At 39.3% G+C, this 16,467-nt stretch overlaps 1 protein-coding gene across 1 annotated transcript; it reads left to right on the top strand.

Annotated features, from left to right (window-relative positions):
• Positions 1-642: 642 nt before the first annotated feature.
• On the top strand, positions 643-7,843 carry ANKRD46 (ankyrin repeat domain 46). Its single transcript, XM_010180532.1, has 3 exons — positions 643-983; positions 2,279-2,437; positions 7,214-7,843. The coding sequence occupies exons 1-3, from the start codon at positions 673-675 to the stop codon at positions 7,428-7,430; spliced, it is 687 nt and encodes a 228-aa protein (XP_010178834.1). The 5' UTR covers positions 643-672; the 3' UTR covers positions 7,431-7,843.
• The last annotated feature ends 8,624 nt before the right edge of the window (positions 7,844-16,467 follow it).

The following is a 16,467-nucleotide window of genomic DNA, read 5'->3' as shown; positions in this document are numbered from 1 at the left end:
GTTTTCTGTGGTTCCTGTTGCTGTTCTGGTTTGTTCAGGAGTTCGTGTATCTGTGGCACTATAAAAATAATGTTCTGCAAAGAGTGTTGAAAAATATATTTCTTGCAGAGTGAAGTAATTAGGATTTATAGTAATCAAGCATTTTCAGCAACTGTCTGTACTTTGTGCATCAAATTCAGGTGGTTGAAATCTCTCTTGTAAGAGTTGCTGTTAGTGTGTCACTATATTGTTAACTGAATTATTTGTAGTTTCCTGCTATAGGAATGGTGGTTCATCTCCCTTCTTTTCAGTTCTGATCTACAGTGTTTTGCCCTTTAATATCAATACTACTACATGTGATGTCTTCCTAGGAGAAAGCTAATCACTTGTCTTGCGTTTGTGACATTGGTCTTGTTAGTTTTGTGTAATAACAAGGCTCTGCTGCTGTTTCCAGAGGTCTGAATAAGACTAAAAGGAGCTTTTTCCATAGTACCAGAAGGGAGTGCAGCACACTGAGTTAATATGTAGGACAGAAAGATTTCAGAGTTGGTTTATAAGCTATTTTGCATTCTTGTTTGGGAACCTGAGCACTCTACCAAATATGTGCATTGTATTTATTTGTGTGGTTTCACCATCATTTTGTTCCCACTTTTACTTGCAGGTTTGTCACCTACTCCCGAGAGAATCAGAACGATGTCTTACGTCTTTGTAAACGACTCTTCCCAGACAAATGTGCCACTGCTGCAGGCTTGCATTGATGGGGACTTTAACTATTCCAAACGGCTGTTAGAGAGCGGGTTTGACCCAAATATCCGTGACACCCGTGGCCGAACTGGCCTTCACCTTGCTGCAGCCAGGGGAAATGTAGACATCTGTCAACTCTTGCATAAATTTGGTGCTGACCTGCTCGCCACTGATTACCAGGGTAACACAGCCCTTCATCTGTGTGGGCACGTGGATACCATCCAGTTCCTTGTTTCTAATGGACTTAAGATTGATATTTGGTAAGTCACTTACATTATTTTACAGCACATATTTTATAATATATTAATAATATATTAGTCTTCTGTCGCCAAAGCCTTGTATATAAATCTGCTGTTGCTGAAATGCTATATTTGGTGCAACTCAACTTTCTAAAGATACCACTTAATAAAAGCACACAATAAGGCAGGAAAACAGTAAGAGGCCACTTCTGCTAGTCTGCAACAAGCAAAGCAAATAAAAATAGCAGCTGCTGGTGTGGGCTGCTGTGTCCAGTTCTGCCTCTGATGACATTGCAGTCCTGGTTTGGCCAGACAGCCAGGTGTGGGTGGTTGGCACCAGAGGAAAAATCACATTAACTGCTTTAAAAGAATTTCCTCCACCACAGTTCTATTGTTTTAATTGTTGTACTGTATCAGACAAAGAAAATACAGTATATGTGTGTGTGTAGTTCATTCCCATGCTCCTGCGGTAACAATGCTTCCTTTCAGTGCTTTTCCCCCTCTCTCAAAGTCTGTGACTCAGTCCTTCTTTTAAATATTGTATATTCTTTCCTTCTGGCTTCCAGCAGCTGTCAGATGCCGGTGCTCAGATGCAAGCTCTCAAGCTACTAAATAACTAGCTGTTTCATTGCAGTGACTGAACTATTTTGTTTGTGAAACTTTCTGCATATTCATAATGTGTGCAAAAAGAAGTAGTAACTTCAAAACCCTTGAGATTTTCAGTCTGTCCCTTTTTCACCTGTCCCTCGTTAATGTTTTCAACTCAGCAAAACTAGTTATTGGCAGACCAGATTCTTTATGGGTTGGGTTTTTTATTCCTCATTTCAAACAACTCTGGGGAAAGTCTCTGGTCTGAAGGCAGCTCTGGTCCTCTTCAGTATTATCTTAATAGTAGCAGAGGGACCATCTGCATTTTATTTCATTTTTTGCCTGATGTCCTAATACCCACATGGAAAAGGAACTATGAAGTACCAGATTGCACAATTCCTTCTTGAAATTAAGCTTAATCCTGAACACTGCCATAAATCTACTGTTTATTTTTTGTTATAACACCCAGAGATTCCAATTAGATTAGAGTGCTAGGAATTTTGATTTCATTTAGAAGAAGAGTTGTGCAATTTCAAACCTAAATATTCTGATTTTCTTCTGTAGTTGATGGTGCTATAACTTGTATAGATAGGAATTTCTTACTGTCTAATGTGACAGAAAATAGTTCTGAAGGCTTACTAAATTGTAATGTGTTATGCTGCATTGTCTTGTTTCAAAATTTCTATATTAAAAGTTTCTTCTCATGTCCTCTTGTGGGGTTATTTTAGCAATCACCAAGGTGCAACACCGCTTGTTCTTGCGAAACGAAGGGGCGTGAATAAAGATGTGATCAGACTGCTGGAATCTCTAGAGGAGCAAGAGGTGAAAGGATTTAACAGAGGAGCTCACTCAAAGCTGGAAACCATGCAAACTGCTGAAAGTGAAAGGTATTTACAAACAAAAAATAATTACTAGGAGAAATAATGTTTATGGCTTTTAGATTTTTGTGACTGACTTGATTGTTTATTCCACAAAACAGATGATATCAAATTTGGCCTGGTATTACCAGACCAAATCAAAATCAAATTTTACATTTTGGAAAAAACTCGTTAAACAGATCAAATGTAAGTAGAAAACAACTTTTTCTATTAAGATTTTCATTTTATGGTGGAAATTTAAAAAAACAATTACTCATTTTCCATTACAGACTCCCAAAAATAAATATTCTACCACTTATCACAAAGCCAAAGGGAAAATGGGGTGAATTGCAAAATGCCAGTATCACAGGCTAACCTAACATCCTTTTGATAAGATGGGTTACCTATGCAAAGAAGGGATAGCAGACTTTTCATCTATCTGAGCTTGAATAAAGGATTTTATACAGTGCCATATATGAAATGTCTATTGATAATAGTCCTGGAAAAGGATAAAATGAGAATTTCACAGTGGCTACAGAGATAGTTAAAGGAGAACTGAAGATTTCAGGAAAATTGCTGACAATTTCAGGAGAAGTATTGGGTTAGAGGGAAGTTATTAATGAATTCCTAAAGATCTGGTTCTGGGACTGTGCGTACTTACAATTTTCATAAACATACTGGCATAGGAGGTAGTAGCATGTTTGTGATACTACAAAGTGAGATATAGGCAACCCACAGGAAAATTGGGATGGCATAGACAAAAACCTGGGATGACAAAGGAGAGGAAGTTAGTAGGAATAAATTGTGATTTGGTAGCACAAAATGGAACTTCATTTACCTAAAGCTGTATGCTGTAAAGTGGAGGTTCCTCAGTGGGAAACAGGAGGAAAGAGTTGAGGTATCAGTGAGTGCCAGGAGCTGATGCTGCCCTGAAGTCCTATGACACACAAAATGAGGTGATTCCGCTACGTAAAGAAAACCATCAGTGCTGTTGTGAAAAGCAGTGGGGACTTCTGCTGTGTCGTCCGTGTTATAATGCTGGTGAGTCCCATTCAGAATATTTTAGTTCATCCTTTAGGAAGCGTGGGGAAGCACCACTTCAGTGCTCAAGGGTGCTCCTTGCGTAGGAGGCAACCGAAGCTTGTTTCAGCCTGGCAGTGAAGGCTGAGGCGTGTGTGGTTGCTGACAAGTAATACTGGTTTTGAACAACATCAAATAACTGTTTAGGACAAAAGATAATGGGAGCACAGGAGCCAAAGGATACAGATAAACCACAAATCCTTTTTTTGATTGAAAATTGGGAGTGGTTTTTTACAACAACCTTCCAAGACAGCCTTCTTGTAGGATTTAGATGAGGCAAGTTTGCAAGTTCCAAAGGAGGCCAGGTCTCTTGCAGGAGTCACTGAATTGCCAGTAAACATGACAGAACATGGGGCTGAGATTAATAATGCAAGAGATCTCTCCAGTACTGTTTTGTTTTGTTTGTTTGTTAATTTATATTGGAAACAAGGTACCAATGTTTGGAATACTTGCTATTATACTGAATTTACTAAATTTATTAAAATACGTCATTTTTTTATATTGTCTAGTAACGACTGCTGGAACATTTTATCACAAAAGACAGGGCGTTTTGTCACATACTTGTTCAGTTTGTGTCAAAATGTACACAGCCTTCACTGCAACTGAAAATTAAACTGTGTAGATAGAATTGTTGTCCAAGTTGAGTAAACAGAAAAGGTGAAACAACAAAGTTACAGAAATCATGCAAAATACTTCCAGTGAGAAGCTTGGAAGTTCTTTCTTATATGTCAGGTAACCCCACTCATCAGAGAGACTGTTTTAAGCCCTGAAATAGAACATGTAATATTATTCTCATAATTACATGGGTATAATTTATTAGAATTTGTGCACAGCACCTTTCTGACTTTCTAAATTTATTGAAAGTTGCTTGTCACACAGAAATGCAGAAATACATGTGTTGTATTTGTTTCAACATATGGACCAACAGCTCAGCCCCACTTAAATTCCGATTTTTGATTTGATAGTGTCCCTTTAATGAACATAGCTTCCTTTCTGTTATTTGACCTTCATAAATGTTATATTGTTTGCTTTGGCAAGGAAGTCAGCCACTCTCCTTGGGGAGAGGCACAGAGACATAAACAGTGCACGGCCCAGCTTGTTCGTGAACGTGTTTAAAATGTCTGAAATACATTATTTTTAAAATAACAAATAACAGATGCCTACAGCAGCAAAGGCAAGTGAGCTTGTGTGCTGTTTGCTTTGTAAATAAATAATGTCTTCATAACAGTTGGCTTTTCAGACCTCCACAGTTTCATGTCTCCCTCTTAGTATTACTTTCACATTTTAGAGACACTTAGATTAATGTCTCCTGTCCTCTCCCCCCTGACTCTCTTGCATTATGTATGAACCTATGGAGAAATAATGGTTGCTCTTTCTAAAAAAGTCTCCAACTGAAGTTTTCTGCTCCTTGTTGCACGCAGTTGCTGCTGCTCTGGAAGCAGAGGCCAAAGCTGGGTTCCTGAGTCAGTTTTTTCCTCTTGCTTTGCCCTTCTCCTGGTGAACAGTGGCACTGGGCTGCCAGGAGCAGAGCTGGCTCTGTCCGTCTGTCAGCACTGGCGATCTGTCCCTTTGCACAGCCCAGCGTGGCCCATGAGGGTGCCCACAGGTGCATCCAGATGCTGGAAACAGAAGAGAGCTTCTGCTGGGCTACGTGGCACAAGGACGCATTGCTGCGTTATTATTTCTTAAGCAGCTGTAATTAGAAAAAATGTCTTGAACAACACTGATTTTAATTGGGTTGTAATATCAAATGGCTAAAGTGTTTTCTGTGTACCCTTTTCTATTTAATGAGCAAGCATGTGATCTTTCCACTTAAATGGCATTGCACTTTTATTTAAGCTCTTTGTGGTTACATATTAACTAGTTAGTACTTAATGAGTGAGTAGTTCTGTTCCACAGCAATGGCTGCCCTTTTATTAAACCCTTTGTTTGGCTTGGGAAATCATAATAAGCAAGAAAGATTACTAAATCCAGCAGCTATGGGCAAGCAAAAATAGCTTTATAGCTATTTAAGGTAAATATTTTTTTTAAAAAGGCAAACTGTTTAATAGGCAATTTTTGAAATCTTCTGCATGTGATGGTGCAATACTTCAGCAAGCTATGGGAGTTCAGGCTAATTATTCTTCAGTGGCTGTAATTCCTAAGAAAACATACCATATGAATAGTGTGAAGTTTTTCCATGGTGTAATCTTAGAAGAGAGATTGGTAAATGAGACCTTTTTCTGATAACAATAGTTTGTCAGTTTATTACTGTCACCAAGAACAATAGCATTTCTGCAATTAGTTTTGACTTGAAAATCACTTTTCCCTGGAATATATTTTTTTATTATTGCTATAAGAGATATCTAGGAGTATGGTAACTGAAAGCAGTTAGAAGGGAGGAAAAAATAGGGGTTTTTTTCTGCTTACCTTCTTCAATTGACATTGTTGTGTGCGTAGTTGGTTTCACCATTTCCTTTTCGTGCTTGTCAAAGCCTGACCCTGTAGACACGCGGGTGTGTAATTTCACTCAAGTGAGAAGTAGTAGGACTGTGCAGATGGCTAAAATTTTACTTTTTCTCAAGTGATGAGAAAGTTTTCCTATTCTTTGTGAGGATTTTCATACCGCAAGAAAGTTTCCTGTTATGAGCCAACTGTGAAGCCAGCAAAATTGAGGGATTGATATGAGAAGCTATGCATTATTTGAAACAACATCCATTTTTTTCTGAAGATGATTTATTGTCAAGATGACTGCATCATTCTAATTTTATATTTGTTTCACATTTAAAAGTGAGAGTTCCAGTCCCTGATTTATAGGCTGACAATTTAAGGGGCCCTGATGGATTGGTAGCGGAATGCTAAAACATCAAAGCAGTTGCTGAATGCCATATGGCAGAAAACACAGCAATGCCAACTGTTTTGAAGATCAGAAAGTTTCTGAACTTCTCGTTATCCAAATTTATTGTTTTCTGTGATATTTTTATGCTAGAGAAGAGGCCTCTGTAACAAAGACATACCAGAGAGTAGTAAAGTTCACTACAAAGTTCAGAATCTAAATTATATTGGTTAAAGTTTCCATTTTATTCATCAGAGTTTTCTTGTAAATAAAACAGCAAATTATGATTTAAAGGAGTTGTGCCCCTTGTGGTTTTAGCTTATAGAATCATAGAAACATAGAAAGGTTTGTGTTGGAAGGGACCTTAACGCTCATCCAGTCCAACCTCTGCCACAGGCAGGGACACCTCCCACCAGACCAAGTTGCCCAAAGCCCTGTCCAACCTGGCCTTGAACACTTCCAGGGATGGGTCATCCACAACTTCCCTGGGCAACCTGTGCCAGTGTCTCACTGCCCTCACAGTAACGAATTTCGTCCTAATATCTAGCCTCCGTCTACTCTCTTCCAGTTTATGCCTCATTAGATTTTACTAAGCCATATTTAGTAGAAATTATGATGACTGACTTCTGAAGGCTTCTAGGTGGCAAGCCTGCAAACTCAGTGCAGTTGTACAAATACAGATATCATTCCCTTTGCACAGGTCAATAAAACATCCTTTCAACTAAATTCAGTTTAGAGTTAGGAGTCTTTTCCTGATCTGCTTTGTCTTGATTAGCAGAGGCAATGCTATAAATCTGCAGGTGGGTTTAGTTTTTAATTTAGAATGTTTCTGTTGCTCTTAGTAGGATTACTGTCATACTTAAAGGTGCATTCCTTTGCTCTGATGTATTTTTAACTTTAATCCTTCGTAGTGCGATGGAAAGCCATTCCCTCCTTAATCCAAACCTACAGCAAGGCGAAGGAGTTCTTTCCAGTTTCCGCACGACATGGCAAGAGTTTGTGGAAGACCTGGGCTTCTGGAGGGTGCTGCTCCTCATCATCGTCATTGCTCTCCTGTCGCTTGGAATCGCATACTACGTTAGTGGGGTGCTTCCTTTTGTAGAAAACCAGCCTGAACTGGTGCACTGAAGCAGATGCAAAGATGTGCACCATGTTTTTCCCTGTTCTAATCTTATTTTGAGCTCCTTGGAATTCTTCTCTTGGTGCAGGCAGTGGCAGCTGTATATACTGTTTGCGTTTTGTACTTACTGTTAACCCCTTTGAAAGAGGATTAATTCATTTCAAGTAAAACACTAAATTCTAAAGCATTCCTAAGCTACCTCTGACTTATCTTGACTTGCAAGCAAGATGTGAAGATAATCCTCTCTGTTGATAAAACACTATGATTAGAAAAGGCCTTTCATAATGAATGCTAAATTTCTGGGCATGAAAAATATATCCTAGTACAGAATCAAATTTTATTTCTTTTCCCTATGAAAAGATGTAAATCTATTGTTGCATTTCTTGTGTGTGCTTCAGTTGGAAGAAAATATTCTTTTAAAAGTCCTCCTCTAGAGGACGAATCCATAGTAATGCATTCTGATATATTGACACTAATAAGCTGCAACTTCATAGTCCTTTTGGTGCCTCCCCATAGTTTCATATCTGCTAGTTTATAAAATGAATGAGAAATGGTTCGAGTTTTACTATGTCTTTAATATACAGATCACTCCTTTATTTATTAGGTTAATGTAGTGTTTCTTCCCCAGATGAATTTGATGTTGTTAATATGTGCCTGCAGTAAACTTTTGTAGAACAAAGCTGTTCATTGTGCTTTGGAAGTAAAGCTGCTTCAGCCTTAGGCTGAAAATTTTGCCTTTTTGTTGAAATGTTACTAAGCGAACCTTTCTTTGTAAAGTTGCTTAAAAAGTGATTTAGGTGTTCTGCTCTGTATAGAATAATTCTGTAAGGATACTGTCTTTGTGAAGTGTGTCATGAAGGACAGCTTTTTCCTTCTCCCACAAGGACCAGGCTGAACCATATAATGGTATTGTTTTCACATTTGTGAAGAGGACTTGACTGAATAGAATTCCTTCATAGAATTGTTTTCCATTTCAGCTGCTTTCAGACAGCACTTACAGGCTTATGAATTATTTTCTGAGTATGCAGAATAAAAGTGTTTAAAATGTTAATAATTGGGAACATTGTATGAAATGAAATCACGAGCCATTCTGTACTTGGCTGCAAAATCCTTTGCTTGTAAATAACCTAGGGATATGAATCAGTTAAAGTACTCTTTTGTGAAGGCTGGAAAGGTACGACACAGTAAGTTGGAGGTTTCCAAAGAAAGCAGATTCTCTCCTTCCATTCTGGTGAGACATCTGACTCCCTTAGTTGCTGCTGCCTTGAGAATCCCAAACAAAGTGAATTCTGCAAACCTAATGAATCATTTTTGTTTTACTTAGCCACTCCTAAATTGTTGCTAAATAACATCAAATATTTATAAAACTATAAATTACAATAAGTATTGATAGAAGTAACCCACATCTCTCTGTTCTGCTACCATGTATATTTGTCTTTCCTGTTGATGGGTTTGAGCGAAGAGGGTTACTGTCTTTGTTTTGGTGTGTGACATGGGCCTCACTGAGCTGGGCCGCGTCCTAAATTGTGTCTGAGTAATTCTTGATCTCGTTTCTTAAGTTAGAGGTCAGTGAAACAATACTTGTCTAGCAGCTGCAATGCCACAAAAAGGAAAGCCTCTTAAAAAAACAAAACTAAACCAAACCGGAGCATACTCTCCTTCTGAATATTTCAACGTTGTACATCTGTTCATGAACAGAGAAATATAAACTCATAGTATACCTAAACTACATTTACTTCTCTAAATAAGTACATTTCTGTTAATAATACTCTGTATCTTGAATAACCATGTTGTCTTTCAGTATGTATTATCTGTATAATTTGTAATTGTATTCTCAGTATGGGTGAATGCCACAAATAAATATATGTAGTAAAGATGGTTTTGTTTATTATTACATTAGTGCAGCAGTAATGATGCTGCCCCATTTTACTGAGTTTGTTTGTTGTGCATTGATAATGAGCATTTCAGAAATGGGAAGGTTCCTTCCCTGAGAAATGGAAACCGTGCAGTTGATATAATTGAGTTTTTAGAACACAGTTTCTTTAGATTTGCCTGGTTTATTTTCAGTATTGTTACTGAATCACAGTTGCTGTCTGTCTGTCTGTCTCTCTTATCTAAAATTTCAGGCATTGAACATGTGATCTAGAGGCCCCTCAAGATTTAACATTACCTATGAGGGGGTACAAAATATAACCAAGAAAACCAAGCTGGAGCCTTGAGTAGCCTTTCCTACTTTGCTGTACAGGGGTATGCATAAGCAGTTTAGGAAATGTGTCATGAAAAGGTTTGAAAAATGGTATATGTGTGTGTGTTTGTGTTCCAGATTAATGCATATCACTTTTAAGCCCAAAGAAATCCGAAGCACTGTTTGAACTTCACTCTGTCATGACTGCTACCCTTTGAAATAAGGATGTGATAAACGTCAGACTAAAAGAGGAGTTTGTTCTGTATATACCTCTGTTATTGAAAAAGGACAGCTGTGCCTTTCAATATATCTATAAACATTAATGACTTCCTTTTCAAAGGTTGATTCTGAAGAATGAATTTACCTCCTGTACACTGGTTTTCAAGGAACGCAATCTGTCTTTCTCACAGTAACAGAAAGAGGACTTTATTCTACTTCCTCTTGAAGCTGTTGTCATAGGGAGTTTCACTGTTTCGGCATAATGACATAGGTTAGTTTAGATTGTCTGTAGGTCAATATAATCTATTTTATTTATTACTGTCATGGTGTCTAGATACCTTGATGCAAGGGCTGCATTTTGCTAGGCGCTCTTCAGATCCAAGACGGATCGCTGGCTCCAGCTGCTCTCAGACTAATGAGGTAAAACGGAATGAGGAAGTGGGAGAGAAACCAACCATGGAGGGGTGAAGTGATTTTTTCCCAGTGTTACAAGACAACTTTGTGGACAAGATAGCGCAAAGTAAACTGGAGTGTAAAACAGATGCACATAGACTGCTCTGCAGTGGGCTGTCCCTGTGCTCATATTTATTCTGTGGCAGGAGCACCCCGATCTTACCTCATCATAACTTGTTCATGTACCATTTCATTTTTATCTCCAAGGGCTTTATTTTCACTCATTGGTAGTTTGCTTTGCAGAAGGGGTTGATCTATGGTGTGACTGTCATGGGTAGGTATTGCTTCTAGTTGCTGCAATATAACAGGTATTTAATTACTGGAAATGCCATCTGGCACTGTGAGGTGTATCATCATGAAAACTCCTATGGTTTCACTTTAAAGTGTTAAACAGAAGATCCAGGCAGTTTCTGGGTCTGCGGCTGATCTGGAGTTTGATTTTTAGCATGAGTCAACTGTTCTCTCTTTCTGTTTAATATATTAAGTAAGTAAAAATAATAAACTCGCCAATGTATTGTAGATGAGCTGGTTAGCTAGGTAGCTCTTTTTCTAATCAAAGTACATTTGGTCATAATACTTTAGAGAAATGCAAATTAAGTAATTTATTCAGTAATTTAAAAGCATCATTTCAAAGTGGTACTAAAAAGTACAAATTGCAAGTGAAAACTCTCCTGCAAACTCACAAAAGGGCAATACCATCTGTCGTCCCGTTCAGAATTTTCAAGTAACCTGAAGTTGACTTTCAACAGAACTGATTTCTTCCTCAGCTGACACACAAGTCAACTTGTTTCTGACGCCAAGTTGTTTCTGAAGTTGTGCCTGTTTCTGAAGCCAGGTCTTTGTTAAATTGTCACTTCATTCATACTTGAATTGGTGATTAAAAGAAGTCCTAAATTATGTAAGAATTAGGCCAGAATGCTTTTTCTTCATTCAGTGTTCTTTTCTTGCATTAATCCCTGTAAATTGTTTACTTGGGACTTACTTTGTAAAATTCTTAAGTGATCCAAAATGTTACAGAAATTGTTGTTGCCAATCATTATTACATTTCTCGTCCCTGTTGGGATGAGAATAAAAAGCCCCTCTTGGGGTTTTTTAGAAGAATTTGAACGTCATTGCACAGTTTCATAACCTGCAGTTCTCTGTAAACTTGGTAAGCGCTGAAATACTGTTAATATTAATAAATTAATTCCTGGTGACAGTAGAGATAATTCTGTACCTGCGCTTCCTGGGTAGTGTGATGCACCTGTTATCTTAAACATATTTAAGTACTTCAGCTGAATTTATGTTGCCTGGCATCTGTTGCACTGCTCTTACAAATGCTTCAAAGGAGGAATACATTTAAAATACACAGTATTAGGAAACAAATGCAACTAATTGGTAATTCTTTGCTATTCGTTGCGGGGAAGTGAAGCGTTCCCAGGGTCATGCTGCCAGAGAAATCTGAGATGAAAACTGGAAGTGTCTGAGTGAGAGGGGTCTGGTGCAGTCTGTGCTCTTACGCAAAGCAGCGCTGACGCCCTGCTGTGGCAGCTGAAGCCGTCTGTGCAGAACGCTGAAAAATGCGTCTCTGCTGTAGGCATTTGTAGTTTGTAAATCGTTGCTGTAACTAAGCATTAAGCAAGCAGCATTTCCTAATGACTATGATGTGACAAAACTATTGTTCTTCATTACTGCCAAGGGAATGAGAAACCTATTGGAAATCGCCATAACTATAAAAGCAACAAATTAGAATTTCTTCTGAAGTCAAAGTGTGAACAAGCCACAACCGTGGCTTCAAGTGACATGTTCTTTCTGTTGGTGATTTCAAACTACCTTCTGGGTAAGGAAAAACGAGGAGACTTTTGGAACAGAATTTGTTGTGTGGTGTGTATGGTTTGCAGAAGACAGGAGCGAAATGAGTGCAGTGAGCCAAGACAGCAGCCAGGGAGGCAGAGCAGTGGGATACCTTCATGAATCACTGCTTAAAGGCCAATCCCAGTGCTTGTAAGAAGTGCAAGGAATAACCAGTAACAGCCTGCTGGCAGGAGCAGGATTTCACTGGCCTGCGATTACACCATCTCACAGGGGTGGCCATGTTGCCCTGCAACCTGAGCTGGCCCTTCTTGACTTTCAACGTCTGGAGCGCTGCTATTTCAGACAACTGCGTGTTTGAATGTGTGCCTGCACTAACAGCTGCTTGTGTGGAAGCCGAACTGGTTCCTCTTGTACACGGATCCTTCTGCACATAGGTTAGCAAAAGAAGTTTTACCAAACGTGAACAGAAGCTCTTTGTAAAACATTAAATATTTCTGGCGTATTAAATTCTGTTTATCTAAATATCAGAAGGGTGGAAGTCAGATGAAGGATTAAATATATGCAATATCTCATTTTCCTTTGCTAAAGAAAAAAGAACAGATAACATTCTCTTAATGCAAAGCAAGAAGAAAATGATAGTAAATCTGTTTTGAACTGTAGAATATGAATTCCTTATTGAGCCAACTCCCTCAGTACGAGGGATTTTTCAAATAACCTGATCTCTGGCAGGTAAGCTTTCTAGTAGAAAAGCTGGCGGAGCCTTCCAGTGGTGTGACGGTAGTAATGTTTAAAAGTTGTGCTGGCTTAATGAAATGTGTGTGTTAAAACAAAGCTAGTTAATAAAGACAGTGGATTTCTGCTAGTGTGTAAGAATTGAAATGCCATATGCTCATCCTCGCATTGTTGTCTCATTGCAGGCTGAACATCTGCTCGGTTTGTTTTGGTACAGGTATTTTCAGACAAAAATGAAGTATGTAGACAGCCGTAGGCTTAATCTGGCAAGCACAGTTTCTGTAGTGGACATAAAGAATAATGGAGCACCCCACTGAAAGTCATGGCAGCTCGTACGTGGACTGCTTAATCCTGCCAGACGTGTTCCTGACAGGACTGGTCTTTTTCCCATTTATGGTATTGATTTGAATCCTCATGTCAGTCGATGAACAGCACTGGTTAACATGGGGCTTGAACTGCAGGCTGTTTTTTATAGTAGAAGTCAAAGCTTTATTCTTTATTTCAAAGTTCAAGGAACTTTTTTTTTAATCTAATGTTTACTAGAATTACAGCCTGCAAATGTGCACAGATAATGAGTATGTGCGTGTCCTTACTCTCTGCACTCCTATGCCAAAAGGAGGTTTAGGAATACCACGCAAGGCCTCCAGTGGGATCAGTGTGAAACAAGTCTGATTTAAGGAATTCTGTTCTTTGTCATTTGTCATCAGATTGGTATTTAATATACTGCCAGTTCTGCTTTTCTTCATTGCACTGACTTAGTGACATATTTTCTTGGTCTCGGTGTACCGTTTGGGAGGTGTAAATCACATTACCCACCTTGCAAAGGTGTGCTTGACTCACTGAGCACCATGATTTTGATAGTAAGTGAATTCTTCAGTTTCAAAATGTCAGTTCTCTTTGGTTTTTAGAGTTACGTTGTCTGCTTTGCAAAGTGAGCAACTCATTTGCTAGTTTGGTACAGTTTGTTTAGTTAAAAACTTGGTCATTTTGTCTATTTTTCATGTGAAATACAACAGCGCTTAGGGGAACTGTTTGCCTTGACTTTAACCTGGTCCTCCAGAAACCCTCTGCAGCTGGAGCAAATGCTTTGAGGATTAAAAGGCAGTCTGGCAATAAAGCTGGAGAGGTGTCTATTCCCTGCATTTTCAGGCTTTCCAGGACCCTGGGAATTTAATGTTGAGCATTTGGAGTCACTCTGCTAGAAGGACAAAAGCTTTGTAAGAACTTTTGGACTTTATGTATGTTCTGAAATTCAAAGGTGTAAAGTTTTGAAAGCTCTTGTCTTCCTCCAGGCAACAAGCTATGTTCAAGCAGTGCAATTAGGAATACTTTGTATGTATTTTTAAGCCAAGAAAGCAATCTTAACTGCCAGTCAGTTTTTAAATCTTAACTAAAGTAAGGGTACAAGGCCACAGACTTCACTGCCTGCCCGCACCCAGACACCTGCTGCTTTATTCCCAGTGTGCTTCCCTGCCCCAGCTGGTGCTGGCACGCCTCGACCCTAAGGACCTGAACGAATGAGTTGTGCCAATTTGCCCTACCAGAAATTTACTCTCACTCCCACTGCATTCTTCCTAACTCTGCCCCTCCTGGTTGTTTCACCTTCTGCCCTCCACTTCATGCCTCTGTCATGCTTCACCCAGGCTTGAGATTTACCCCATTTCTTATGTACCAGGGATCCTGTTCACAAAACATATTTCTTTCCCATAACTTCTTTCCTTTTTGCCATCTTCATTACTTGCAGCACACTATCCACCACCTCTTACTTGAGCCATTTCTCTTTACCAGGTATCTTTATTTGCCTGGCCTGGTCTATGCTGAAAGCTCCTTATGGGATGGAAGATACCATATTTTGAATAGAGGCTTATTAGTTGGCTCCAATTCATCAGTTCACTGCTAGCAGTAGTAATAATCTTTTTAGTTCATACTTTCCTGTAATAAAGATACAAGAAGCTAACTTTGTTGCACAAGCCTTTTTTTCAGTTTTACTTCCTTTCTCTAATGCTGTAGTTGCTTCTTTTGGTACCTTCATTACATTAAACGAAGCCATGTGTGGATTGCTTCAGATTTCAATAGAAAATATCTAGTATCATCTGACCTGTGAACAAGCTGAGCTTGGTTTAGGTGAGTGGATAGAGAGAATCTCTGTACTGCGTGTGAGACGCTCTGGGTGGTGGATGGAGACCGGTCCCTGCTCCCTGGAAGAGATTGTTGTAGTCTCTGGACTCTTGCAGTCTACAGCAGCAGCACAGATCACAAGAACAGCACACAGGGATGGCCCAGGTTTACCACCCTTCTTTTGGCTATGGTTCCGTAATAGGCTTTTGCTGGGCTAGAGAGGATGCTGAAGTAGCCTCAAGAGTGGATGTACACCATTGGAGGTGCTCTCCTTCTGTTGGAAGACTTTTGACGTAGAGTTAGTCTGTTGAGGCCAAAACAGATGTTAGGCGAGGAGACTTGTGTGGTTCCTAGTTACCGGCAAGCGTCAGTGAGTGGTAGGACCAGCTGTGCATCAACCGTGGCTTATGAACGTATCTCGGCCTTTTCAGCTGTGCCCTGTCACTTCTCAGATGAGACAAAGCTGCGCACCTGGTGCAGCGGTGCGGAGGAGAGGAAGCGGAGTCAGTGCTGTGTGGTCTCTTATCTCCACATGGCCAATTAGCAAGCAGTTTGGAGGCCACAAACCATATGTGAGAGCCACTGGTGCACAAGAGAGAGCATATTTTCTTCATTAAAAATATTTCATGTGAGCAGCTTCCCCCGGTTTGGGGTTTTATTGTAGGCAAGCAAGCATTAGTATCTGAGGTTCAGTGCAACTTTCTGGCACATGAAGGAAGAATGCTGAAAGTAATGGATCAAAAAAGTACGGAGAAAGATTCAGAGATTAGCAACTTCCTTAGAAACTGCAGATGTTTCTAAGGAAAACTGGGCAGATGCAGACATGCTCCTGGCAAAAAGAACAGTTTTGGGAAAATCTTTGCCTTTTCATTCTTCTAGTTACAAATATCTAAGTGTCATTTTACTGGAGGTCTCAAAATGAGCAAAACATTCTCAGTTTTGTAACAAGAAGCATAAGCAGAATTGGAGTTTTTCCTCTTGATTAAAACTGATGATTTTTATTGTGAATTTTACTTGTACCATCATTTAAGACATTTCTGTATAGTGGGACTCAGAAGGCTGCATTTATGACACGATAATGCATAGCAGGAGTAGTGTCTGGTTCTGACTTAATTACCCACGGAGTAAGTTTAGAATGTCAGGTTCTAAATTAAGTATCAGAATATGTGATTTCCCAGTCTATTTTTTACATGCGGGTATTGGATCAGGAGCTCTTTCAGCTGCTTGACTTTAACCAAAGCCAAGTTCAAATAGGGCCATTCAGTTCTTTATTCTCTACTTTCTAGGGGTTTTTTTGTTGGTCCTTTCTTTGTCATTTGCTTCTCAGTCTTTTCTTCTCTCTCAATGCACAAATGATTGTGCAGGTACCAGATTGTTGTAGGTACTTAAATTTTAATCTGCCAGCGATAGTTTCGGATTTATCCCATGCTCTAAGTCACATAAGCATAACTGAGATGCATTCAGAAGAGGGTACGTGGAGCAGGCAGTTTGCAGCTCAAACTGCTCTGAGCATTAGGGCTTTTACAAGTCCCTTCTGATTACTT

The sequence above is a fragment of the Mesitornis unicolor genome, unplaced genomic scaffold (genome assembly GCF_000695765.1).
Source record: "Mesitornis unicolor isolate BGI_N332 unplaced genomic scaffold, ASM69576v1 scaffold18083, whole genome shotgun sequence".
NCBI lineage: Eukaryota > Metazoa > Chordata > Aves > Mesitornithiformes > Mesitornithidae > Mesitornis > Mesitornis unicolor.
Note: the sequence above shows the minus strand (reverse complement) of the source record. Positions and strands in the feature narration are given on the sequence as shown.

What these genes read in the sequence shown, in the direction of transcription:
- ANKRD46 (XM_010180532.1), top strand. Translation starts at nt 673, where the DNA reads ATGTCTTACGTCTTTGTAAACGACTCTTCCCAGACAAATGTGCCACTG. An exon ending in GGACTTAAGATTGATATTTG is followed by an intron (nt 984 to 2,278) that starts GTAAGTCACTTA and finishes GGGTTATTTTAG; the next exon opens with CAATCACCAAGGTGCAACAC. An exon ending in CAAACTGCTGAAAGTGAAAG is followed by an intron (nt 2,438 to 7,213) that starts GTATTTACAAAC and finishes AATCCTTCGTAG; the next exon opens with TGCGATGGAAAGCCATTCCC.